The sequence below is a fragment of the Harpia harpyja genome, chromosome 3 (assembly GCF_026419915.1).
Source record: "Harpia harpyja isolate bHarHar1 chromosome 3, bHarHar1 primary haplotype, whole genome shotgun sequence".
NCBI lineage: Eukaryota > Metazoa > Chordata > Aves > Accipitriformes > Accipitridae > Harpia > Harpia harpyja.
Window position 1 is genome coordinate 26391155 of NC_068942.1, and position 27351 is coordinate 26418505.

The following is a 27351-nucleotide window of genomic DNA, read 5'->3' on the forward strand; positions in this document are numbered from 1 at the left end:
TAAACTCTGCTGTAAACAATTACCAGAAACTGAACGTATCTGACTGGTTTGTGCACATTTTATTCTAGTAAGCTTCCTGTGTGGTGTTTTGGTCCACTTAATAAAAAATGACAAAACTTCAAAAGGAAAACAATGAGCAAATTTAAATATTTTTCTTGCCTGATATGTGCTCACACCATACAATCTTTTATGTAAGGAAAAAACCCCAGTAAGCATGGTACTTTTCAAATCATTTTTATTAACAACAATATGGATTCAACTTTGTCAAGAAGTTACAATCAACATTGTAATGTACTGGCTAATGTCGTTGCAGTGTCAGTGGAAGCTGCCTTCGTGCTTTCTAAGCCTGTTACGAAACTGTCTTTTTTTATCTTTCAAAGAAGTCAAAAATGCTTCCAATAGCAGATGATATTGGATATGTCTGGACTTGTCCTATGTGTGGCCGCAGCTGAATGAATGGCCACATTTGCATCCAGATGAATGAACAGGGACATGCTACATGCTTCCACTGACGCTGCAGGGGACAATTCTTATTTCAAAAACCAATTAACCTTTTTAGACAGTGACAGCACTTTGTGTGATGTTGTAATCCATTTGAATTAAGTCGATTAACACACTTGAAAAAAAATGTGAAGCAGAAATATCTGGGGCAAATTCTTTTCTGACCTGTATTTCATTCAAACCTAATGAATCCAAAAGGATTGGATGACATATGAGTCAGGATAAAAGTTGGCCCAGAGAGGCAAGTTCATTCCTGGTATAGGTGAGTTCAGTTCCTTTAAGGTCAGTGGAACTGAGCCTGATTATCCCAATGGAGGCTGAACTTCACCCGGTTGGGCAGTGAATTCATTGAAGTCAGTGAAGCCATCCAAGGATGAATTTAGCCTCAGGTGTTTAAACCCTTTTTTTTCGTTCCTTTGCTGTTATATTTTCTTTTCCTGCTTACTCCTCTTTTCTGATTATTCTCCTTTTCTCTGTGCTTTTTAAAAATGTCCCTTCTCTTCTTCCCTTTTTACATCAGTACTTTGTGCGTTATTTTTTATATAGTCAATGTGACATGGGTAAATTCAGCTAAGTATTAGTTTCCTCAGGAAATAACTGGAATATTACCATTTTCACTTTAAACAGATGCCCAACAAAATAAGGATTTGAATCTGAGCTCCCGATTCAAGAAAAATTCTTGAATTCCATAGAATGAATGAATTCCATAGAATTTTTGCTTGAGTAAGGATTGCAGGTCCCAATCCAGAAATACTACTGTACATCAGATGTTCTACTATACATCAGCAATTCAGTATGATTTGACTTATCACAGAAGAGCCGGTGAATTACTCATCACCATACTATAATGAGAGCAGTCACTCTAAGTAGGATTATCTCAAAAACATATGGAACAACCATGGGCACTGTGAGTAAAAGTGTATGATCTTTGCAATCTTGAACCCTAGGCTAAAACACCATATTCATATTTAAATAAAAAGTATAGATCCTATAAGCCAGGAGCAAATACAAATTTTTAAACAAATAATAATAATCAAAACTATTCTTTTCAGTTCTCTTTTCAATCAGGTACAAGAAACATGCTGATCAGAAAACAGTTATTTGGATAGGCCTTAATTCCTGAAGCTCTTACTTAAGTTCAAATTCTCTCTTCAACAATCCTCAAGTGGATTGTAAATCAGAAAAAAAATTGTCCTTTGTCCCAACTCATGAACAATTCTTATTAGCCATCATGAGCTGGGCTTTAATAAGCAGCTCAGGACAAGACTTGAAAAGCCAGACAGATCCTTCTTTTGTGAAACCAATGAATGACTGTCAGTCATGACACTGTCTTTTAATGAGAGAGCGTAGAAACAGGAAACTCCTCATGAGGAAATATGAGCAAAGCCTATAAAAATCCAAACAAACAATTCTTCCTCTCCAGAATTTCATATATTCACTACTCTTTCTATTTTCTATCAATATTATGTTAAAAAATTCCTATATGATAAGACTTGCAGCTACAAAAATAATAATGGTGAGCATAAAAGAAAAAAATTAGGATTTTAAACCATAATTTGAAAAGATACGATCTTCTGGATTTATTAGGACTTTGTAAAGACATTAACATTTTCATACATAATTTATAGAACTCATTCTTTTGTGCACAAAATTGTATTAAATAAATTAACTTAAAATTAGAAGGACTCAAGCATGTCATTTAAGGCAAAAATACCAAGTTTCCGTGAGATAAATCATCAGCAAAACCCAAGGCCCCGTTTCTGTGCGGAATCGGTACAGGCAGGGCCAATGCTCAGTTCTCCCATTGACTCCTTCCAGGCTCAATGGGGGTGCAACCATCCACTCATGCAGATAAAGATGGAAGAGTGGTGTCCAATACACGATGCTTTGATTTTGCGATCTCATCAAGGAAGGGAAGGGAGTTTCGTTACTGACACACAGTTGCTATGTGCCCCATCTCTTGCTCCTTAACTGGACCCAAATGCAGGTTTATGCTTAGGGGAGCAGGAGACTTCATATGAAAGGCAAGAAAGGCACCATAAACCGTTAGGAAAAAGAAAGAGAAGGCTAAAAAAAACTTGTAAGTTGTTAAATTTTGGATAGTACTTTAAACTTACAGATCTGTCTGGATAAACTGCACACATTCAAATAAGTTAATGGTTAAATGAACTGAGATGTGGAAAAACCCCTATTTATCCTCACAAAATTACTGTTGTAATCAGGCTTTAGTATGATCAGACAGCACGTAAAAGCAGGAAAGGCTGAATGTGGTAAATTATATGGCAAATCAGTGGTGAGGAAATTGTGCTTCAAGGTGTCTTTCAGGATTTAACAGCTGAAGTTTGCTCTGGCGTAAGCCATGGAACACTGTACCATCCGTGGACCCCGTATAACGACACAATATATACACTCTACAGTTTGCATGTACTTTCACATAATAAGGTTGTCATGTAACATCCAGGAATACTTCGGTAAAGGAAATATGGAAGCAGAAATTACAATGGTTTCATAGTAAACAGATCAAGTCCTTCACAATACAATCTACAGCATTTAGCCATGGTTAAGACTGGAGTGACGTTTTTGATGTACATGGTAAGTTCCCAGCAGGTATGTGTGGGCCTTGAGAAAACACTGCCCTGAGTGAGCTGGCACGGGCATCCCTGTACATTCGGCGTTCCTGCTGCTAGAGGGAAGCTGAGCCCAAGTCGGGTTGTCTAAAAGCCAGTGGTGCAGGTGGGGTGTAAATCGGGGGGGAGGCGACGCACAGAAACCTCGTTCAGCTGGGAAGAGCGAAAACCTGTGTAGGCTCCGCAAGGGTTCTCCCAGCGGCAAAGCCTTTGGCGGGGATGTGCAGGTAGGCTCTAACACTGCTCCCGCATCTCAGCAGAAGTGAAGTGTAGGTCAGGGTAAGGAAAAAAGAGGATGTATCAAGCAGGAATGCTTGGTCTGATGGAGGCTTTGAATTTGAAAACTCAGGTATTGGGAGGAAGGAGGCTGAAGGTCCTTTCTTGGAAAGCTCACAAGAAATGACTGCAGTTGGGACACAGTATTGAGCTATGAGAGTGTGACCACTTTCCCCTCTGTCCCCCTCCCTTTTTATTTAAAAAGCAAACAAACAAAACCAACCAAACAAAAAACCCCTTGCCTTCAGGGCTTTTTTCAGTTAAGGTGGTCTTCCCTACTTCTGTTTCCATTTCTGATTGCCTATGTGGCTTTTTTTTTGGAAATAGCACTCAATATCTGTGACTGACAGGCTGGATTTAAAAAAAAAAATTATCTTTTTGCCTCTTTACCTTCCTTGTTTTATTTTCTGGGATAATTTCCCTTCCTGCCCATCTAAATCTATATTCTTTTTTTTCTTCATTGATTGTGTTGTCTTTCTCTCTTCCCTGTTCTGTCCTCTTTAGTTTTACTCTGTATTTCAGTTCCTCATTTTCCCTCCTTTCCCAGACTTATGAAGTGCTGTCACGGTATCAGGTTGGGACTGCAAGGAAAATTGCAAGAATTTCCACAGAAGGAAATATTGCTTCTACAACAAAGGCAGTGCCTCCTTGCTTCCGTCACCTACTACTGCCAAAATGTTTCAGATTCACAAGATAGCTCCTCAATGTGTCTGGAAGAAGGAGAGATTCCTCTGAATTTTTAGTGCAGTCACCCAGGTTATCCACTTCTGAGGCCAGCCCCATTCCTTAAAATACAAACTCTTTGTAGCAAAATAATGTTCTTGTTATAAAGAACAACATGATAGTGGTGTGTCAGGTACTTTTGCCACAGCACTAAATCACCAAAAATCGGATGGATATTAACATACTGTTTTTCAGAGTTAAAAATAACTGATTACTGATGAGCTAATGTGTGTATCTTGCAACTGGCGGCCATTTCTAATCCCATATTACTGGTTTCCTTGGTACCTTGCTAGCAGCTGTAGATAATTTTTTTGTTGTAAACATAAACTATCATCTAAATCAGGACATTATATATATATATTTAATTAGTTCAGAAGCAAAGTGCTTTAAAACCTTACGATTTTTACTTCTGCCCTGTAGAAACGGCACTAGGTCTAAATGCTCAAATTTTTGCTTTTTGATACATCCTGCAGCATTAGCTTTGTAGGCAACTCGTTATTTAAACCTACTGTACTACATGAAAGGCTGCCGTACTGTAGGTGTAAATTTGAATGTTAGCCATCACTTAAACATGCATTTTCATGCAACTAGGAGATATGGGCTCATTCAACTGCTTTGCAGATTCATCCTGATTTTTGTGACTTCCTCTTACTAAAAAGGCTTTCAAAACAGTTCATGCTATGATATGTATGACTAGAGGGATGACCCAGCCAATGAAGAAAGCCCACAAGCTGTTATTTAAGTTTGACGTGGAGCAGATTGAGTGCTTCTGTACCGTCCCCTGGCTTGCAGATGCTTTGAGATGATCTTGATATTCCAGTCCTTAGAGAGTCAGCAGAGAGAGTTGTTTCCACTAATGGGCGCGAGATGGCTTCAGTAGTCTCTGTTCCTGCCTCTGTCTCCAACTCTTCATCAGTTATAAATAATTTTGACTCCCTCCATTTGGAGTATACGTCTTGGCTACCTCTGGAACCACTGGAGTCACTGCCAGCCATCTGTACATTCAGTTCTTCTGTTGATTGTATAAGGTTTTGTACAGATAAAGATTTACCTAAATCCATTTGCACCACAGGTTTAACTGAGAGCAAAGGTTCCCCTTCTGTATCCAGACTTTTTCTCCATGTGAGATCCTTCGTCGCACTGGGCTGTGCAACTTGTCCTTTATCCTTTGATGCAACAAGGCAAGCGGTGACATCGGAAATATTTTCCTGTGTGGTTACAGGAATAATATGAACGGGCTCAGGCCTATTGATATGCTTCATTGATGAGAAAGGTGGTATTTGTAATGTTGTTGGAGTTGCTGGCTTAGTTGCCTGGTTTATTTGGTTTGATGTATTATTAACTGCTGCAGGTCCGTCGTTTGGCACTTGCGTTGCTTGACTATGCATAGCTGGACTAAAAGCATAGTAAGCCTGAGTGCTAAATTCATTTGGTGTCAGTATAAGCTGTAGGCCACGAGGCAGATTGGCACTAGCTGATCTGGATACACATCCACTAACTTGTGCAGAATTAGACAAATCTTTGCTGTCTGATGGACTCTGATAATCAGAAGTCTGCTCACACTCAAAAGCTGGCATTTGAAATGAAGCCAAAGTGAGCGCGGATGCAGATCCTTTTCGCAAAACTTGTTGATAAATATCTAATAGACAGTCCAGTTTTGACTCAATGGATTGTACCTACAGGAGGAGAGGAAAAGGTTAACATTAATGCCAACTACTAATTTAAAATATTTGGAGCCCAAGCAAAGGAAAAATGTGACTGCTGAAGAGAAAAATGGAAGGAGCTTGGTATACCCTATTGACCCTTGAAAAATAATGTCAAAAGCCATGTAAATTTTTCAGAAGCAAGCTAATAAAAGGGGAAAAAAATTAGTAACCTGCGTTTTTTCCTTACTTACTTTTCTGTACGTGGAAGACTGTTAAGGTAATACGATTAATATCAATTTTATTTCAACATGTAAATGAAGCAGATATTAGAAAAAAATATTTTACCTGTTCAGCCTTTGAAACTGGCAATAAAATACACAAAAGGCATGAGCAATAGAGCAAGACAAAGCAACACAGATAATCACTCTACCTGTTTTTCCACTTTGACTACACGCCCTAACATACTGAGGTCATCGGTTGTCTCATTCTCTGCAGGATTCTTTTCTCTACTTCTTTTATCTGCTGTGATTTGTCCTTTCCCAAGAATTTGGTCAACGCTGTAAGAGAAATCAAAAGCTGCTGTGATTCCTGAAAACGGTGATGATATGGCAGCGTTCGCTATACCCATACATTAAAAATTAAAATCACTGTATTTCAGCAAAGCACTTGAGAAAGAAGACAAACTTAATTTTATTAATTAAGGAAAAAAAAACCCCATTATTTTTGAGCATTTGAGACAGCTTTTCTTTTCTGCTGGCACTAACCAGGGCCAAGAACTTAGCCATCATCTGGGAGAGCCGGGGCTAGACTTGCTGAGAAGGGAAGAGACGAGGTGGCCTCTGCAGCAGGCTGATGTTGTGGAGGAGCAGACATACCAGTGCCACCCTCAGCTCTCCCATCCTAACAGCAGCATCGAGTCCTGGGAAAGTTGTCAGTTTGAAGGAGGAATCTCAGCCCTGATGCTTGTAAAGATACACATGATGCAATGTTGTGGTTTTGGTTTTTTTAAAGAAATTATTATTGCTGAGAATCTAGAACATAAAAACTACAGAAATACTACATTACCAGTAGTTCCCAATTTCTTTTATGTGAAAAGAGAAAGTCTGGGATGGGAGAAAGGCAGTTCTCAATGTCGACTTCATCCTTTTGGCAACCTCCTGACTAAATTCCTTGTTTATGAATGGTCTTTACAGATAAAGGATTACCTTTTCTATTGTTCAGACTTCCATTTTCTGGCAACATTTTAGATACATGGTTTTTTGTGCTTTTACCCACAATGTAATTTCTGGCTGAGCTGTGTTCACAGAAAGAGAGGCTGGGCTGAAGCACAGATGAGAATTTGTACCCAAATATAACACAGAAATGTTAAACATTACCAATATTCATTATGCAGTGAATGACATAACATAAGATGCTTATGCAGAGCAGAAATTATTCTTTTCTTACCGTGACTGAAGACTCTTAATCCTGCATAACATGTCTAGATGACCCGCTGAATACTGTTCAATGACATCTTTGACATCATATGGACGAAGTGTTTCCTTAAACTTTCTCTTTGCAACATGAAATTTCATAATTCTGTGGGGAAAAAGCATTTCGCAGATTAATCTTCAACAGTTGTGAAACAATACGAGGTATTCCACTGACAAAAATCTGACAGCTAATTTTTAAATGGAAGGTATTTTCAATACAGCTTGTGCAAGTGAACTTTTCTGTTTACACAATTGTTTTTATAAGTACAAATGTGTAAGTACAAATGCGTTGTACCTATCCCTTTGAATTGTTATTTAAATGAGATCAGGTAACACTATTTTAAAGAGTGCAGAGCATGTTTAACTTATCAGTACACACCTATTTGGCTTTTTTATGCTAGGTGCCTGATATGAAAGGTACTGAAGTACATGCTTAACTTAAACCTGGGGTTAGTCCCACTGACTTTAGTGGGATATCCTGTAAGCTACATTTGTGCTTAAGCTACTTCTGTCTTCATTAGAGGAAAGATTTCTCTAACAAATCGATTACACAACCATAAATAATAGTATTCTTTTTCTGGTCCTCATTTTAAGTTCTTTGCTTTCCATTTTGTAAAAAATTTAAATTTATGCACATAATTAATTTTTCATCAATTTTTATTTTTAATTAACATACAGGCCTAAGTATTTGTTTTTAATTTATTTTCCTGACTTAAGATCAAACTTTGCAGGCTAAAGAGAAGTTTTCATGTTTGTTCCATATTGAAATCTATGGGAATTATTGTTTAATTAGCATTGGTGATTTTTTCCCTTGAATTCTACTGCAGAATAGTAAGTATCAGATAACAGTAAGTAGCCAAAATTGATGAATGGCATACGTTCTTTATGTCAGACTTGCACAAGTTTCTGCGATGCTTATGTGAATATGTGATGTCCACTGAGTAGCTCTTCTTAGAGTGAAAAGCTTGATATTAAATTTCAGATTTTAAATAATAGAAATGACAAATTTGGAAAGTAAATGACAGTGAGCCGATTTTCCAGGTCAGCTGGTAAAACCTGCAGTTCTCCTTGGTTTACATGAGAACCGCAGAAGAGAGAACTGTGCAAGAACTGGGAGAGAAGCTGAGGGATCAGGTGTGTTGGCTGTTCCAGTCTGTGTTACAGAGCTTATGAATCCCCATTAGGGCCAAACTGCTGATATTTCCTATCTATTGCAATTAAAAACCAGAGACAGTAAATTGGTATCCTATTCCAAATGCCAATATTTCATGCTAATATATTTCCTCTGTGTTTACTATGATATGTATTTAGCAGCTGTAAGACAATGAATTATAATAAAACCCAAAACATGGCTCTCACTCTGCAATAAAAATAGATGAGTAGTGTTTTAGTGGAATTTAGGAAAACCATACTTTGTATAGTTAGGACAGACATTATGATAATAGGTATGTAGAGTCAGATTAATAGCATATAGTGATCCTCTACTGATTTCTGTATCATACATACAAATGTTCTTCCAAATAATATCAGCCTTTTCCCACAGTGCTTAGGTTGTTGATATTTCCCATTCTGGTAACTTCCAGTTAAATATGAGATTGCTTGTCATTGGTGGAGAGCTTGAACTATGATTCTGATTATAGAAATTAAAAATGGAAAAGGCCTCTTAGGAGTAGTCCATCACCTTGACAGTTCAGGACTGATCTCCATGCAGTTTAAAACATGTCAGATGATGCACTTTCCTCTTTTCCATTGTAAGCCAGTTCTACAGACTAATGGCTTTTGGCGTCTTTTGTAATCTGAAGGCCTCTGAAGCTGGGATGCAAATTTTTTTTTCTTTTAGCTGTCAAATGATGCCAAGATGTTCTGTTCACAATAGTCTGACAGCACAGACAATCTCCTGGAATCTAGTTCTTTATTCAGGTTACAAAGAATAAAGCTGACATACAAGAAAGTATCATTCTTTTGTTGTTATACTCTCTGTTTTGGTGGCCACAATTTTTTACTCCACGCTCTTGATGAAGTAAAAATATGAAACTCTGTTAGAAAAGCAGAGCCAGAGGATTAATAGCGTAATTGAAGACAACTGAGTTTACCACAACTGGGTGATTTTACAAGAGAAGAGACAGAAGACTAATTTTTACTAACAGCCATAGGAGCTGCTTAATCAGTGTGCACAAAAGCCTTCATTACTGCTTTGCAGCTTAATAACAGGGGTTTTTTGCTTATCAAGGCAGTTTGTTCATAATGTTCAGAAGTCAAACACAGGATCAAAAGCATCACGGCGGTACCAGTGAGGTGTAACTGTACTATTTCTGGTTTAGGTATTAGCTCATGTGATGCCATCTTAATTAACTTCAGCAGGGTTATATTGCTTACTTCTTTTTGCTTCAAATATATAAAATTTTACCTAAACTGTGCAAAAACCTGAAGGGTTATGAAAGACTGGCATTTTAAAAGCCTGCAAGTTAATTGATAAACAGAAAACCTGAATTCTTTCAGTGATGGAGCCTAGCAACGGCTTTGCAGTTATTAAATTTGATTGATTCTCCATAGTTATTTACTGTCAATTTTAAAAAACTCAGCTGGCTTTCTATATCTTGAAATAACTATGTAATTGAACTTGATAGGCTTGAACACCCATCCTGGAAGATTATTACAACTATATAGAGCATATTAAAATATCGTGAACAAAAAAAGCCTTTGAGCTTCCTTCATTCGTGCTTCTAGAATAAAAAGTTCCCGTTCTGGTGTGTTCCTGTGGGATAAAAAGAAAGGGTTGGGTTCGGGTGGGTAACTTACCTGTACCAAAAAGGGAAAATGAGCGCAAAATTATTCATGCCCCAAGCATTTCAAGCACCAACCCTTAACACAAAACAGGAGGAATACAGCAAACAACTACAGCTCGGTCTGTCTTTTCTACTTATACCACAGGGGGGCAAACAAGACTCAGCATAAACGAAACTGAGTCGCCACTGGCAACGCTGAGCTGCTAGTACTGACCAAACAGCAGTAATTGAAAGTAAGAATTAACCCAAAAGAACAAAACCTTGTAGTCCCCATGGCTTTTGAAAACACCATTTGTATTTTTAAATCGCTTGTAGCGAGGTGCTATTTTATAACTGATATCTAATGTGATAGACGATACACGGTTGTAAACCTACCCAAGTCACAAGCACGACAATTTTCAGGTGAGAATTAGCCATAAAAAGCAGCCTATTTCAATGATGCATCCAGAGGAGAGCAGAAAAAAGGACTTTTGTGTTGAATTAGACCAATATATCAAAGTGCTTTTTCTGTAGTTAACATCTAAACCACAGGTGCCACTAATCTTTACATGCCCTGGTAATTTGTAGAAAGTTACAGGTCCAATACCGACTTTTGTCTTACTGACCCCTAGCAGCCAAAAGCAGCATCCATTTCATTTAACTCTTGTCAAATGCAGGATCAGCACCGATCTAGAATTACAGGGGCAGGTTGCATATCTTTCCTGGCATTTGTTGCATTTTAATTTCCATTCATGTTGCCCCTTCCAGTATTAAAAGCTATTCTGCTTGTCGTTCGTGCACTTTACTGAGACCGGCACTGAGTCAGAACATCTCTAATCCTCTGTGCAGCCCTGTCGTACTCCTGTTATTTTTTTAAACCTGTATCTTGTCAGTCTTGTCACTATCTCAGGAAGAAATGGGGCTTCATTCTATCGGGATTCAGGTAAACTTGTACATGGTTACTGCCTTGAAGATTAAGACAGGTAGGCTGTTTTATCCGTAGCTAGATGAGGTGACCACAGGTTGGTTGCTCGCTTACTACACCAGGAAAGCAGGTGCACACAGATCTAGTTGTGCCGGTTCCTCCACCTCTCTACCCTTACCTCGCCAAATAACCCTTCTTCCTAGTAAACTGCAACGTGCAGAAGAGATCGGGATCCAATATAGAGGCCAACAGACAAAGGTGGTTGAGAGAGAGTTCCACTACGGGTGGGGTGAGTGGGTCAAAACTGCCTCCTCTCTCGGGTCTTGACCTGGACTAACCCATCCCCTGGGAGCCAGAGACATTGTTTTCTCCCAAGCACAGTGTTGTCATAGCCAGAGGCACATCTAAGAGCCTTGCCTAGACTCTGAAGACCATCTGGGCAGAAAATATACAACGTGTTGGGATTTAAAAGAAATAGAGGATTCTGAAACACCGCCATTGAACAAACTCGTAATGGCTGCTAAAAATAGATTTTATAGGTGTAGCAGGAACATTTCAAAGAGTGAACATAAATGGTAAATTATATTTTCCTTCTTTGGCTATTAAATATGTATGACTATTCAACCATACAGCTTATCAGCTTAAGAATTCTCAAGTTTCATTACATTTAGCTACATTTATTATTATTATTTCTTAATAACAACAAATGGAAACATATCTGTGCAATCACTAGAGTTAAAGAGAGAAAAGACCTCTTAGGTCAGCAAGTTCATCTTCCTGCCATTGCAGTTATTTCCTATTGCATATTTATTTATGCTTCTCAAATCTAATTTTATATTCCATAAATAGTAAAATAATTCCATCATTTCCATTGTGGCGAGTATTACTGAATTTAGTGCCTCTAGCTATGAAAAATGATCAGAGATATCGCAATATATGGAAACAAGGTATCCTCATCTTTTTAGTCTCTTTTATATACACTCATCATTGTGAACTAACAGAGCTGGAAAATGCAATGATTTTTGTTAGTCTCCAGGAACTCTGCAGGATATTAATGGCTTTTTGTTCACGACAAGACTAGGGCGGCTTGAGCGCTGCTACAAAACCTGCTGTCACAAAGGCTCGGCGTACCGCTAGCAAGAACTGCTTCGCGCACTGCTCCGATCCCGGCCGGAGCCTGCGGAGGAGCAGGACTGATCCTGGCCCGGCTGGAGGCACGCTGTGGAGCACACCACGTTTCACCACGCTGCCCATCTGTTCCCTGCTCACCCGACATGGTGCAAACGCATCGCGCGGCTTTTCCATGCTTTCCCTGCTGCCTCAGTTGATTTTTCCTGACAAAGAGTTTGTAGTAAGGAGGGGGTGGAAGGGGCAGCACAAGAGATGGGCTGTGGAAGACTCAGCCTGGGGGGTTTTGAGAGGAGGCTGACAGCTTGCCGTGTTACCGGACAGGTCTGCCCAGTGGGTCTTCCGTAGGACTGGTTGGGAGTCCTATTTCTGGAAAGGGCCAATATGATAAGAACTTTTTCAGGAAAGGACTGTTCTCTCCATCTCCTGGTTTGACCATTTCAAAATGGAAGTTTTGGGGTTTGTTTGCTTAAAAATTAAAAAGTTGGTTTGAAGAATAAAGTAGTCCTGGGAAAAATGTAAGTAAGCAAGGTCAAAACTGAAGTAGTACACTTTGAAATTACCAAAATGAAAGATGATAAATAAACCAGTTTTTGTCTTTTGCTATTTCAAGGCTGTACAACCTGAGAGTAACCAGCATAGTCTAGGCTCCTTTCACAGAAAAAAAACCCCAGTTCTTTCTGATTCCAAAGCTGAGAGAGGCCCTACCTCTGTAGAGCCACAGGCATGAATTAATTTTGCTAATTTCATTTTTTTCCCTAGACAAAAGGACCATTTGTATCACTGTAAAACAGTTTGTACCCTGCTCTAAGCAGGAAAAAATAATTACTCTCCCTTATTGCAATTTTTCAAGGTGATGTAGCCAGAATGGATTCAACTGTGTGTGCTTGTATTTGGGGTCCTTTGCATAGTATCTCAGGAAGCCATGCAAGTATCTTCCATCTTCATCTGCTCCTGTATACCAGCGAGAAAGGAAAAACAGCTTCCACCCTCCCCTATTGCCTTTGCAATTCAAAGCCGTTGCTGAAAACAAACTTCAAAATGAGGCACAAAGTTTCCATATAGGCAGATGTTATCATCTTGAAATTCTACAGTTACTATATAGCGTCTCAGATCCTTCTTCAGATGTTTGCATAGATCCCAGTGTAGTTAGGTAACAGATACTCTGAATAATCAGAAAGAGGAGTATCAGCTACCTGACGAACTGAATTATCAGTCTCTTGATTTTGAGAGATTAAGGTATAGCATTTAACAGAAGTCTGAAGATCATGGCATATTACTGCTTTAAAGATCTCAAACAAAAGTATGTTTCTGAAGCAAGATGTATGTGCCATTTGGAATCTAGTGAAACACTAACATTTGCAGGGCGAGATGAGAGACATTTGTGGCTAATTGATAGCATTGAATTGAATTGAATGCAGAATTCTTATTCTCAGCCTCAGTGGTGAAATGAGTTGGGTTTTGGTAAGCCAAGTGTGCAGAGAAAAATTTGGAGATAATCTAAAAAGTTGACTCTTATCAGTTAAATAGTGCATGTCTGAAACAAACTGTCGCATCTTTGCTTTTCTTATTAGAACATTTCTGCGGATGGCACTGTGGAGAAGGTTTGCCAACTACGTTCTTCACATTTGGTTACTTTCCATTTGAGCTGACAATTACCAAGAGAACCAAGCAAAGATGCAGGTGATGCATTGAAGAGTCCAGTGGTGCCTTTGAAAACAAGCTCCATGAATTTAGTATTGAAATGTGAAGTTGAAATAAGGAATTTGGACAGTATTAAGAATGAGATGACCATTGGTATCGCTTGCCAGGACAGTGGCAAGGTGCACCTGGAGCCAAGAGTCAACCAGTCTGTTTAAAATGCAACATCACAGACAAGGATCTTCGGCACCAGAGCCAACGGACTATGCCGATTATTCCTAATTTGAGCATTTTCCATTTGAAGGAATAGGCCTGCCTTGTAGGTGGGTGTCCACTGTGTAGAAGGATTTCTGTCACCTGCTGAAACATCGCTGGCAAGAGGTGGTTCTCAGCGGTGACATTTGAGTTGCCAGTTGCAGTGGCTGTGGACGCGGACCTGGTATCTGACACGTCCTGTGAGGTCGTTTCCAGGCAGGTTGGAAAAATGGCTGGAACAGATGTCTGCAAGTGATCTGTCAAGCTGTCTGTGCTGGTAGAAAAGTATTAGAAACAGCCTCGCTCGCTATCTGTCTTCATTGGCAATCAGGGGAAAAAGGGGAAGGAAATACAAGTAGCCCATAGGTTACCACTCTATGAAATTATTTGATAAAGAGCTGGAGTTCTTTCTTCCCATAGTGCTGAGAAAACTCAGGCGAGAGTCTCCCTGCAGGAAAACATCATCTTTCCACGGGGTTTTGCAGAAATCCCCTGTGGCCGCTGCCTGCCTGCCTGCAAGAAGGGTGCTGGGCACGGCCGTGACCGTGGTGCAGAGCCAGCGGGGTGACCCCCAGCGATAACCTCAGGTTTGCTGTCAGCAGAGAGGGAATGCCTGAGCTCTCCTTCCTTCTCTTTATGGCAGGGATTTTGCCTGCCGGGATTTGCACTTCAAAATATTCAGGAAGATGAAGAGCCATGATGGTCTCAGGAGGGTGAATGCTAAGTTTAAGCTTTCAATACAGGTAATTTTACAAGTTTCAATGCAGTTTTCTGCTTTCTTGGAAAATAAGGAGACTATTAGTTTTAAATTATTAGGGTTATATTTAGTTCAATGGATAGTGGCAGGCAAGGCTTTGCACAATTGAATGAATGTAATCATTCTGCTGTTACCAGAAGGAAGTTGCAATGAAAGTCATATGACAGTTTCAGGAATATGGAACCGCAATAAACCCCTAAACTTTTAAAGGAAATAATTTTTCCAGGCAAGGTGATACACATTCAGTAAAACTACATCAAATTGGATGACAGTATTTTGGATTACAGGAAATCTAGTGGAAACCAGCATTCATTACTCTCTTTCTTTTCTGAGTCAAATCATGTAGCATTTTTAGACATTGAAAAGCTGATAACAGAACAGATAAAATATTTTAACTTTTAATTAAAATACTGGTGAAAAGGAAGCATAAATAAACTATATTAACGTAAGTTAGGTAACAAATATAGCCATCTAATAAGTTCCACTAATTACCATTTTATTAATTGACATGCAGTTAATTAGTACCTTAGTTAAAGAAATCTCAAATATTTATTCATTCAGTATTTTTGACTCACCTGATTGCTCTGATGACAGTTTTAAGAGCAGGGGTGAGATCTTCTACTGACACATCACACTGGCACCCTTTATCATCATAAACATCATCTGTTCCAAGACTGGTGTCAGCTGCAAAATGCAAGAGCAGACTAAACAAGCAGCATTTAAAAATCTCTTCCTTAGTGTTTTCTAACCACCTGCACAGTTGTTCTGGAAAAATAAGGACTACAAATCAAATAAGACAGAGCTTCATCAGTTTACGAACTATATGATGCACTTGTGTGTGTCTATGCTTGTGTTACAAAAGGCCTGGGTAGTCCCCACTGAACATAGTGAAAGCTAGAAAGGAAGAAAGCTCTGTGATTTTTCAAACAAATTAATAGTTAAGTACCAGTGTGTCTGTTCCTGGTGTCTCACTGGTTTTTATCACATTCTCTGTCTTAAGGGAAAGTGGTGAGCTAACAGATGTAACGGCAGAATCAAAAGATGCTGAAGTTATATTAAATCGTTATTTTTTTACCACTATGGATCAACCTGACACTGAAGACAAAGGAGAAGATCCATTTCATTCAATAAGGAGGCTGTGGAATGATCCAACACTTTATTACAGGTGAAAATAAATGAAGTACCTTTTTACCAGACATGAATAGAGAATGATATCCATCATAGATCAATTGCCACCTTAAACCTCAGAGTCACGTAGATATTGCAGCCTTCCTTTGCAACAGGGCCTTAAGCCAAGTTACTGTATTTATTTGCCTGAAAAAAATGGATCCTCTACCCCTTCCTAACACTGCCTCTGCAGAGTTACCATTTGAAAATTAGCTAGAAATCTCAGAAGTGCCCAGTGTACCTCGATACACAAAGAAAACAGGGACTGATGCATGACCAAGAAGTTTTACAAACTTAAAATGCGCTGGAATGGGAACGGAGCAAGGAGGGCAGGGTCAGTGGATGCCCATACGTCATATATGTCTCAAAGGCAGCAGAAAGACTTGAGGGAAGCTGTTTTTTCCTCCCAAACAATCTTTCTTTGACTGCACAAAGTCCAAGTGCCCAGGTGAAGAATTTCACCCAAGGTCAGTGTATTTCAACATGTGAGTGTCTCTGCTTCATGAGGAAGAGAGTGTAAAATGAAACATTGACATCAAATAGAGAAAAAAGGATGGGATTCAGTAACCCTCAGTCATGGAGGAGATTTCTTCCCAGTCCTATCTCCCTGCTGTTATTCATGCTGTTATTTAAAACATAGGCTTAGTCATGCAGGAACTCTGCAAGTAAACCATGCTTCTCTTATAAGCAGATTTGAAGCACAATCAGACACAAATGATTGCAGGACATTTTTTGCAAGTTCCTTTTCCAGAAAGACTGTAAAATAAAGATGAAGAATATTCTTTGTCAGTCAGAAGTGCCTGGAAATTTCATGGTACCCTTTAAATCTAATAGGAATGCTATCTTGGCATAAACAGAATTGTACTAGGCTGCATCTGCAGGAACTGGTATTGCTGCATTGTTGTCTTCACAGATTTAATATTTGGCCATAATAATTTATTTTGTTGACTCTGGCTAGTTCATTACCCTCAAGAATATGTTTTCTTTTTTGACTGTTGCTGAACTGGTACATTCATGGGGAATATCTTCTGTAGCTTTGAAGAGCAGGAGATTTTATCTTTGACAGATCAACTTAACGCAGAAAGAAAAATGGTTTATAGCCAAGTTAATTATACATTTAAGTATACATGAAACAATCAAATGCAAGCTTAAAAAAATTCAGTTTTACATTGTAAAAGTGAAATTTTCCTACAGAACTTTGAAATCTCCCCTTCTGTGCTCTTACTGTAAGTCACGCCCACAATGATGACAAGAGTGCTTTTTTCTTGCACTCTTTCACAAGCTTTGCTACTGACTCGGCTTATCTTATTGATAAAATATATATGTCGCTCCACCTATCCTGCCTAACTAACATTTGGATCCCTGCCCAGAAATGTGATTAGCTAAGATAAATGATGTAATTAGTTTGATAGATATATACACTACCTAAAAACCTCTCTCTGAAGGTGCTAAGTATTCCATGACACTAACTTTCCAGGTGTCATGTCTGATCAGCCTCTCCAGTTACTTCTCCCAGTGCTGAAATCTCCCAGCTCATTTCTAAGTGCCATACTAAAACCAGAGCTTTTTATGCTATTGGTATTTCCAGTGGCTCTCTGAGGTTTGAATCTACTCAGTTATGCCAGTATAAATTAGGAATAATTCTGCTAAGGTCACAAGAACTACAACCATGTAACCCCAGTGTAACAGGAGACTCAAAAGTTTAGAATAAACATGTTTCTGAATGGTTCTCTCACTGATACAGTTCCTGGGTTCTTTGCCAAGTACCGTGTCGTTAATAAAAGGGCTTCCTTAACACAGTATATCTTTGCAGAACCGTTTTGAGAACAGTGTGGTGCAATTATAGGATTCCATGTTGCTCACATGTGGATACAAAAATCAGCAAAATCTTTAGACAGACGCTGGCAAATTCTTTTAAATTTAAGCCAGCTTTAAGAAGAGATACCGCTCCTAATAAATGACCTTCTTTTTTTCTTTCTAGCATTCCCACTGACGTGAATTTCCTTCATTATGGCAGGCGCTCGGTACCACATGTCAATAAAACTTGTGAAAAGCCATAAACCTTGTTTGATTCATATGGGAAACATTCATGTTTCTTTAGAATACTGAGCAGACTTGGGAAAAAGTTTTGGAAATGCACAGTAACAATTTGGGAAAAAAATTTCCGGCTTAAAACAGCACTGAAATCAAAGTTCACATTCTGATGAATTTTTCCAGTGGAAGCTCACATTGTGTACGACATGGTTACGAGGCGAGATGTACTTGTCTCGCTTCTGTGCCTCTCGAGTTCATCCTCGAGGTCGGGGCTATGCTGGAGTCAGTTTGGCCGCTTCGTCAGCTCCAGCCGATAAAATCCCTGCCAGTTACCAGACGGCACTAAGCTACGGCCTCCGACAAGCCTCGCTCCAAGCCGCTGCCTGTTCCCAGAGAGATCTCTCCCCATCGCTAACGGGGCAGGTAGACCCTCCGGTGCCAGCTCGTGCCTAGCCCCGCACGCTTCTGCATGAACCTGGCCGCTCTGCCAGCCCTTCCTAGGGTTAGCGCTGGTCCTTTTTCCTCTCCAGGAGTCTCCACCAGCAGCTAAACGGGCCCTTCAAGGCTGTCGCTTGGGCAGTGCACGGATCTGGTCTCGACGACGGCCAAAGCGTCTCTGAATACAGCTCTAGACGTACCCCCGCAAGTCTCCCTAAGAAGGGGTGTCAGCCAGTCTGACAATCCAGACACAATTCCCCTTCTCTAATACCGGCATCTTTCCAATTCAGGATGTGTTTTGATCCTAAATGTCAATCTGGAAAGTGTTTATTTCACAACTGATGAGGCATCCGCCATTGTCTTACAATCTTTGACATTATTTACTTTGGGCTGCAGTCTTGTCTTTGCCACTTTTTAATTTCTTCTCTTTCTTCCTGAAGAGCAGTCTTTGATTTAATCACACAGCAAATCAGCAATTACCAAGAAGTAGAAGAGAGGCATGCACAAGTCATTAAAATCATCTTGATAGCTCCCTGTTTGTCACAGTGTTTATGCATTCTTCATGCAAACTCCAGTCATTCATGATCACCCCAAATGAACGGGTGAAAAATTACACTGTTCTGAAGCATTATATGTCACCAACAAAAAATTTACGAGTTCCTATCTGCATTTCATATGGCTCTGTGCAAAGTTACAAATGAGGCATGATTTATTATTTGTGTAAATATCATGTGTCCTTTCTTAGAAGTTTTTTCTGTTATTTAATAACGTGCTTTGGCGTCAGGAAAACTGTGACACTGCTCTGATCACCCTCATAGCTCCATGCTTTCAATGTCAGTAACATTCAAGTAATGATGTGCCTGTTTAACAGAATTGAAAGTATTTTGTGGTCTTTAGTTTGTTTTCTGGGAACTGCCATATGCTAGCAGCAACAATCCAGCATTAATAACTGCATGTGCCGACACCATGAAGACTCCTGTGGAAGTCCTTCTAACGTAGTGATTGGTATGATGATCCCAACACAGAACCTTTGACTTGTTTTTTGGAAGCCTTCGGAAGCACTCAGATCTTACTCTGACTGCGTAGGAGGCAGTTAGGGCTCTTCATGTGGGTGATGTGAATCATTCTGCTGAGGCTGAGTACCCACCTTTTAGAAACGGCAAAACCTAAATAGGTGCCTGAAGTTGATAGTTTGCACATGACTCTCAGTTATTCATGTTACAGCACAGTGTTGTGTCAACTTGGTAAAAAAAGCACCGATTTGGAAAAAAAGTCTGATTAATTTTCATTGTAATGCATGACTCAAGGTGAAAAATGGACGGTGGCCTAATTTTCACAGGTGCTGAGTTACATCAAGCCGTAGATTATAACTATCGTTCAAAATCCAGAGTTCAGCTTGGGAACTGAAGTCCAAGCAATCCCTAATGCCGCTCCAGAGCCTGTCCTCCACCCGCTTCGGCAGCCTCATCGGAGCGCGGAGCACCCCAGCGTGACGCGCTCCTCTCCACACTCATTTTCTGCGTGAGTGGCCAGAAAGAAGACGAGCGGAGTATTCAGTGCATCTAACTTCTGGGCAAGTAAAGTTAGACATAAATTCAAAGCTTTTGGAGGACAGATCGTCCCTGTGGGAGGTGCCGATACACACGTCTGCTGCAGCTGCTTTAGCGTTAAGGCTCCAAACTGCCTTACACTTAAATGGCTACTGAGCTCAGATGACCCCTCTTGTTCAAGAAGCAATGTTGGCAGCTTAATACTCTCATTATTCTCTTCTTTTGGGCCCTTTTGCAAGCAACGGAGAGCCCTTGTTATGCTGCTCTAGGTAATGTCTAGGATGCCTACAAGGTAGGCGCATTGCACTCAACTTTACACTGCCTTTCTTCACCCTGAGCATTCGCTGTGAGGAGTTAGGGGTTTAGCCTATGTTCTCTAGAAAATGGAGATATCCGGTACGTATTTTATAGTATTTCCACAAATGCCACAATGCACAGAATGTTTCGCAAAATCTCAGTTACTGTTTTCCCCTCAAAAATTATTCTAAGTACAAACATCTTCATGGTTTATATTCATACAATTCATGCAATCTCCCTTTATCAAAATAAAATGTGTCTCAGCCCAGTGCCTTTGTTTAACTTTATTTCATGAAGCTTCTCACCTCTTCCCATTATTTTCCTGTTTGTTGAACCATGAATACAAATTCCCTTCACTACCCCTAGAAGTGATTTTGTTTCAAATTTTCCTTTGCTTTAAAACATCAACAAGCTGACTCGGTTTCAGTAAAGAGTTCACATAAATTGTTTTACTGTGATTGCTTGCTAAGCTCCGTAGGAGAAATCAACTGAAAAAAGCAACACTAATTGGGATGGAACTTAATCACATACTTAATGATAAGAATGCCCAAAGCTCCCCCAAAGAGGGAAAGGCAACAGCCCATGTTTATATGCTTTCCAGAGCAGAGGCCAGAAAAAGGAGGCCCAAGGGAGTGAATCATTCATTTATTTCCTTGTTCCCTGGAAAAAAAAAAAAAGGCTTTCTTCTAATCATGAAAGAAGGAAAGAGGCAGGACAAGAAAACTTCCATGACGTGCTCTTCATGATAGATGCTTAATATTTGTCTAGAAAAGGACACAAAAATGCCTGGTAGTACACAAGAGTATTCAAGTGGCAAAATTAAGAAAGAGGGAACAAGGATGACAACATTTGAAAACATTGTTTACAGGGGGCTTTTATGAAATGCTTGCCGTTTCCATGCTGGAAAGCAATTTCTCCTGAAAGGAAGGAAGTTGGTGCTTCCTGGAAGGAGGAGCAATTCTGCACGAGCTTGTAGGAGCTCCTTTCCCTTGTGTCCGACCTGGCCTCTACCCCGCAGGCAGTACCTATGAGGAGTGGAGTAGTGCTGTATGCATAGCCCCTTCCCTTCTCCCTTGTCTTTCTCCTGAAAAAGGCAAAACTTTCCAGATGGGGAAGAGAAGAGGACATCAGAACTGGAATTCGGTAGCTGCAGTGCAGTATGAAGCAGAATAGCATAAAGAATATCCCTAACAACATTTTATATGCGAAAGCGTTTCTAAAAAAGCTCAGTTTTGGCCAAAATGGAAGACAGGATTGGTGGAAAGTTTTCTACATATTCTGGGTATAATTATGTAGTCTCCTTCCTTTGTAAGTGCAATTTTTTAAGGTTAGAAACCTAGTTTATATCAGTTATCATATAATGCAGGCAAGTTCCAAATATCTAAAATTCTAGCATTCCCTTCTAACAACTGTCAATTATCTCTAGTTATTATTTAACTTCTCAAAAATTTTCTGCACTGGCAAGATTTCATGGAACAGCTCCCACTACTTAAGTAAAAAGGAGTCCCTTTCATTTTGAGTGATGATATGGAGGACCAGGAGACTTTCCCAAACCAATTCATTATGCGCACAATAATCGTGCAGTTAAAATGGCTGATCTTATTATAAATAGTGGCACATTAGCCAGCAAGTTTCGATGGCCATGTGAGAAGAGTAAGAAAGAAAAATGCTAGGCGACTCTAAACGTATGATTTTAGTGTGTTTTTAGGTACACATCTCTGTTATTTTATATACACCGCATACAAGAAGTTAAAACTGTAAAAGAAATTGCAGATATATATGATAAGATCTAGAACTGTGGACTAATGAGCTAAACGTCGCACCAAACTGACTGTCTCCCTGCAAGACGTTGTAGCATACGTCAGTTGATCAGATGTCTGATATTCCGTCAGGTCTACAGAGGTCCTGCGCCCTGGGAGATTTCCAGGTTCTGTTGTTTGAAGGAGGTGGTAGCAGTGGGCAAAGGGAGAGAGGAGGACGGCAGCTTTAGATTCAGGTAGCCACAGGAGAGTCCTGTATTTCAAAAAGCCAGGAAGGATTTCCCCAACAACATTTTGTAAAAATGAAAACATCCCTCAAATATTTCAGATTTGGTGCAAGTGGGTTACATGGTGATTGGGAAGTTTTATGAGCGTCCTCTCAAAATGACTTCTTAACTCAGTTGTTTACTCTTCACTGCAGATGAGGTTATCGGAAACCCGTGCAGATCAAAATTCTGTGTGATGGTCTGTTGCTGTCCCTCATGGAGCTGAGCTTGCTAATCATTCACCTGTGACCACCGAGTAAGTGCTCGGTCCAGCGAGCAACGGTGCACGGCAAGTTCCTCGAGTCGTATCATAAAGAGAGAGACTAAATTATGGACTCATATGGCCAGGACCTTGGTTGGAATAAACTAAAATAATGCCTCAAAACCAATGGCCTGTACTTACTTACACAAAAGGAGAAAATGACTTGGAGCTTAGATCAGAATGCCAGATCTTCCTAATTAATTACAGTGACAATGGTAATAAATGACAGCTCTATCACCAAGTTAAATGATCACAAGAAAATAAATCTCCTCTCTAGCACAAATTGGTATATTGCTAATAAAACGTCATTTAGTCCCATCATATGGGGTTTATGCAAATTGAGCAGCTTTGTTTTGACATCATGCAGCTTCATTTTCAATCAACAAATTTAAGCTAACTGAAATGTGAAAGCAACCCAACGAAGGACCTTTGCCACATCAAGTGAACCTTATACAAGGTCAAGATGTTTGTGCTACTGAAAGGAAAACCTGTCATTTTTGCAATCCATAAATTACATGGTAGTAACTGAGGACATGGGGGCTGAAATGCACAATTGCATTCTTTCCATGGCTCTTGTAATATACTCTACCCTGAGGATTTTGCGCAAGTACTCTGCAGGGAATGAAAGGCTAGAGGTCGTGTGAGCGTATAATGTTCAGGGATGGTGCAAGAAATCAAGTATTTCCTTAGAGAGTTCCTTTTAATTAATCAAATGAAATATGTTTGTAATATCTCCAGTGCTGAAGGCTTTTGATGTTTTATTCAAAAAGCTACAGCATGTCTCTAGGTTCCAGTAAAGGCAGAGTAACTCATGCAGAGGCTTAGAAGCATGGGATGGTAGAAAACAAGTATAATAGGGCATTTTGGTCCCTCCCTGAGAACTGCATCCACAACATAATATCAGTTCATTACTTCAGCAGTGGTGGTGCAAGACTGGAGCATGATTTAAGCAGAAAAGCTTCCGTTCCTTGGAAAACGAGGGAAGCAGAAAAAAAAACCAGGGCAGGAGCACCGGTGTCTGCGAAGGAGAGATTTTTTGAGTTGAGTCTCTGTGGCTGGATCTATGCTACATACAACGAGGCACGGGCGCAGCGCCTTAACCAACGGCATGAGGTCACCTGTGCTATTTCACTGCTTGCACAGACTCTGGCACGGGTTTGGCCCCTGCCAGCGGGTATTCTCGTGTGCCGGGGGCCATCCCCCACGTTGGCCGTGTTTTCCCTGTTTGTGGAGCAGGGACACAAGCCGTAGCACATGAGGGGCCCTTGGGGCCAGAGGTGGCTCCTGGCTTCTTCGTGTACAGGCGTGGGGGGGCAGGCAGCACCGTCGCCCGTGTGACGTGGCATCCCTTCGGATGCCCTTGCACGACCCTACACGATTCTTGTATCCTTTCAAGCGTGTGCTTTGTAAAGCTTCACCATTCTTGATTGGTGAAGATCTCCCTTTGATCTGCTTGGTCCTGACAGTTCCTTGTAGACTGATAACAAGAATTGGAAATACAGAACCCTGGCACCTTCGTTGACTTGTGCAGGGTCTCCTCTTCAACAAGAGTTCTGGCAGTCGTGAGCCACATGTCACCAGAGACTGGACATGTATTTAAAATCAGATTATGCAAGTCTTGGTTTTCAATTTCACTCCCCTGCGCTGTTGTTAAATGCTCGAGAGAGCATCTGCTGCCACGCCACCAAAGACCTCTCCAGCCATCAAAGCTCTCTCAGGTTTGGCTTCCACTTGCAAATGCCATGTATGTAGCTGAAATAATTACTGCTGTTGCCAGGCCCACTTTGGCAATAGCAATAAATGGTTTATGGACCATTTCAGAGGACTGTTGCTACCCATAAATAAAGCCATTCGTGCAATAGTTTTGGTCATACTGTTCTAAGGCTGCTATGCCAAAATCCTTTTGGAAGATACCTGTGGCCAGCTTAAGTGTTTTGCTTGCTGCCAAGAAACTCTCCTTCTGTGGTTTTAATATGCAGTGGGGGAGTGTTAGTAAGCTTTTGTTACTGGGTAGCCTAAGAGGAAGGCTACTACATTTTCAATCCTGTTCGCCTCTCAGCTGCCTCCATAAGCTCCTGTCTGGATTAGAAACCTCCCTTTACAGGCCAGTTTGTAATTGCTAATGTTTAGTTTTTCCAGCAGTCTCTTCTGATGGTTTTGGCCTAGATTCCAACCACGTCCTTTATCAGAACTCAGTCAGCCCTGCAAAGTTGCTGTGTTGACTATCTATCTGCCTCAGATCACCCTTGTACGCTAATAATTTCTCTTCCTTTCTGAACCCTCTACTTACATATTTGCTTCTTTGCTTTATTGTTACAGAGTTCAGTGCACCTCACCTTCACGGCGAGGTAGTTCCTCCTCTGCCTGTGCTAATGGAAGATCATTTACAACCCCAGTCCCATATGGTAAAAGAAAAATCAAGCAAATATCTGAGTGTCTTGTCTTTCGGAAGGGGAAGTTCACAGTGAGAATTTTTTTTTCATTAGATCACTGATATAAAGTTTTGACACTGGACTGTGTACTCAATACTCTGTTGTCACTGGCCAAAAGGTCTATTGCAAGTGTAATTTCTTCTCCTCCCAAACATGCTGCAGAGATGTAAGAATGATCAGAAGGACCGGCTGTTCAAGGGTATTGTTTTGTGTCCAGACTTTCATCCGGAAAGGGGTGGCTTCTAGTTTGTCTTGAAGATCAGCCCACCAAAATAATTAATCCTTTGGCCGGAGAATACCTCAAGGAGGAAACTGGAGAACCTGACAACCAAGAGGTATTAATAAAATGCTGAAAATACTGTATTTTCATCCAGTGAAAAATGCAAGATGTTCTAAACTAAATACATCATCTCCAGATCTTTTTAACTGAGCTGTCAAATGCAGCAAGCATATCAAACTATGAAATCGGTAACGCACCAAAAAAAAAAAAAAAAATAGAAATCAAGGTTGGTAGTGCCTGACTTTTTCTGCAATGGACTGGGCAAGGCAGCAGGGAGCTGTCTCTCAGCAGTGAGCACACTGGACATCTCTCTGATGATACCAGTCCTAGAAGTAGCTGGACGAGGTCCCAGAGTGGAAACTTGGCATTCGCCTAAAAGCTGGAGACAATGGAAGCTGTTCCTTCTGCCACGGATGAGAAATTGGTCATATCTGTTGGCCCCAGTTCATAAGGGTGGACTAGTAGCTGGAAACCACTGACCAGGAAACAGGCTGCGCTCGCCCTGAGGAGCGGGAAGATCTTTAAGGGTTTACACGCAGCAAGGAATGCTCTGCTGTTGTTATTATCTTTTATCTACAGATATATCCAAGGTGCCGTTTATGCCACCTTTTCCGTGAAAGGGAGACAATAAGAGGGAACACGATCTTCTCGTGCGGATCATTGCTATTAACGACAAGACATACAGGACAAAACAGAGGACACGCTGAGGAAATGTTTCTGTGACAAATGGGCTCATGAAAAACTAAACGGATGCTTGAGTGAGGTGCAGGCTGCAGGGCTGGAGCAGAAGCGAGCCGCTGATACCCCGGGAGTGTGCTCAACAAATTACTCTCTTCTTAGGTCACTTCCAGGCACGGTGCGAGTTACAGGGGTTTAACCTATGAAATCACTTCTGGCGTGGTTTTGGGGAGATACTTGCGCTATATAAGTGGTTATGTAGGAAGCCTAAATTTAGAGAGGGTAGCTTCAACCCCATGCTGGTACTTAGAGCATTTCTCACTTCCCATCATGGAGCGAGTGGCCCCGTCCCAGCTCCACGTCAGCGGGAGACCCAGGCCAGCATCCCACAGCCCCTGTGCCGCAGCTGCCGTGGGACACGAGCCAGGACCTGTGCCCCAGAAGGGAGCGAGGAGTGCTGAGCCGCCTGGAGAGCAGCCTGGTGGCTGGTACACCCCAGTAGCTCGCCGTGATGCAGCCAAATTTGGGATTTGTGCATCTGAGAGGTCTCCGCAGGGGAGGACTAGCCCGCAACCATGACCTTAGCGAACGCTGTCGGTTCGTCTTTTTTGCCCTCCAGGAAATGTTTATTTACCCAGGCTTTTCCTGAAGAGATGAGTTGCGTAGGACGTCCTCAGCTGAGGGATGGGGCATTTCAGTTCAACGGGTATTTTGCAGCCTACATGTCTGTGATAATATGTGCTCTTGAAAAGGAAGCAGACACCGAAGTCGCGCTTCTGTCTAATTAGTTTTACCACAATTGTTGGATGGAACACGCGTGATTGCCATCGTAGAAAGAGTTTAAAATTACATCTCTACTTGCATCAAATGATTTACGTTGCACCTTTCCCATACAACCAGGGCCACTGCCTCCTGTTGTGGCCCATCAGTTTGGTTCCCTTACTTTCCACCTGGGGGTCCCACAAGAAAGAACAAAACGTTGACAAGTTGGGAGAAATGTGAATGGAGAAACCCAAGTCCAAATCCCATGGGGCAGCGGTACCCCCAGAGCTGCGTGAGCACAGGACCCGTCCCTTACAGGGCTTGGGCTCATCTCGTGTCCTCGGCTCCTGCCTGTCGGGGGGGGGCTGCTCTCACCCGCTTTGCCACTCCCCGGTTAGGGGACTCACTGTCCCTGGTTTGGCAAGCTTTGGCAGATGAAGATCTTTGCCTAAACGCTGGCTAGTTTAATGCCGGAGAGGACCACAGCTAGCGAACGGAGAGCAGAGAGGGGCAGCACGGCAGGCAGCGCGCGGGAAAGGCGATGTTCTTGCCTGCCGCGGGGTCGGCGAGCCATTTTCACCAAGATCCGCTTCTTCGCATGTAGGAGTCCTTCCTACCTCTAAAATACCCTTTAGACAGCAATGCCTAAAAGCAATAGCGCTGGGTGTTTTTTGCTAAAGCCACCCGCCTTCCCGAACCAGACGCAGCC

At 41.0% G+C, this 27351-nt stretch overlaps 1 protein-coding gene across 1 annotated transcript in view; it reads right to left on the reverse strand.

Annotated features, from left to right (window-relative positions):
* Positions 1-218: 218 nt before the first annotated feature.
* Positions 219-27351, reverse strand: part of KCNQ5 (potassium voltage-gated channel subfamily Q member 5) — a 292976-nt gene continuing 265843 nt past the window's right edge. Inside the window, exons 11-14 of the mRNA XM_052781719.1 lie at positions 15292-15400; positions 7220-7351; positions 6204-6330; positions 219-5803 (exon numbers count right to left, since the gene is read on the reverse strand). Of these exons, the coding sequence (XP_052637679.1) occupies positions 4862-5803; positions 6204-6330; positions 7220-7351; positions 15292-15400 (1310 nt within the window). The 3' untranslated portion in view covers positions 219-4861. The remainder of the gene's footprint in view (positions 5804-6203; positions 6331-7219; positions 7352-15291; positions 15401-27351) is intronic.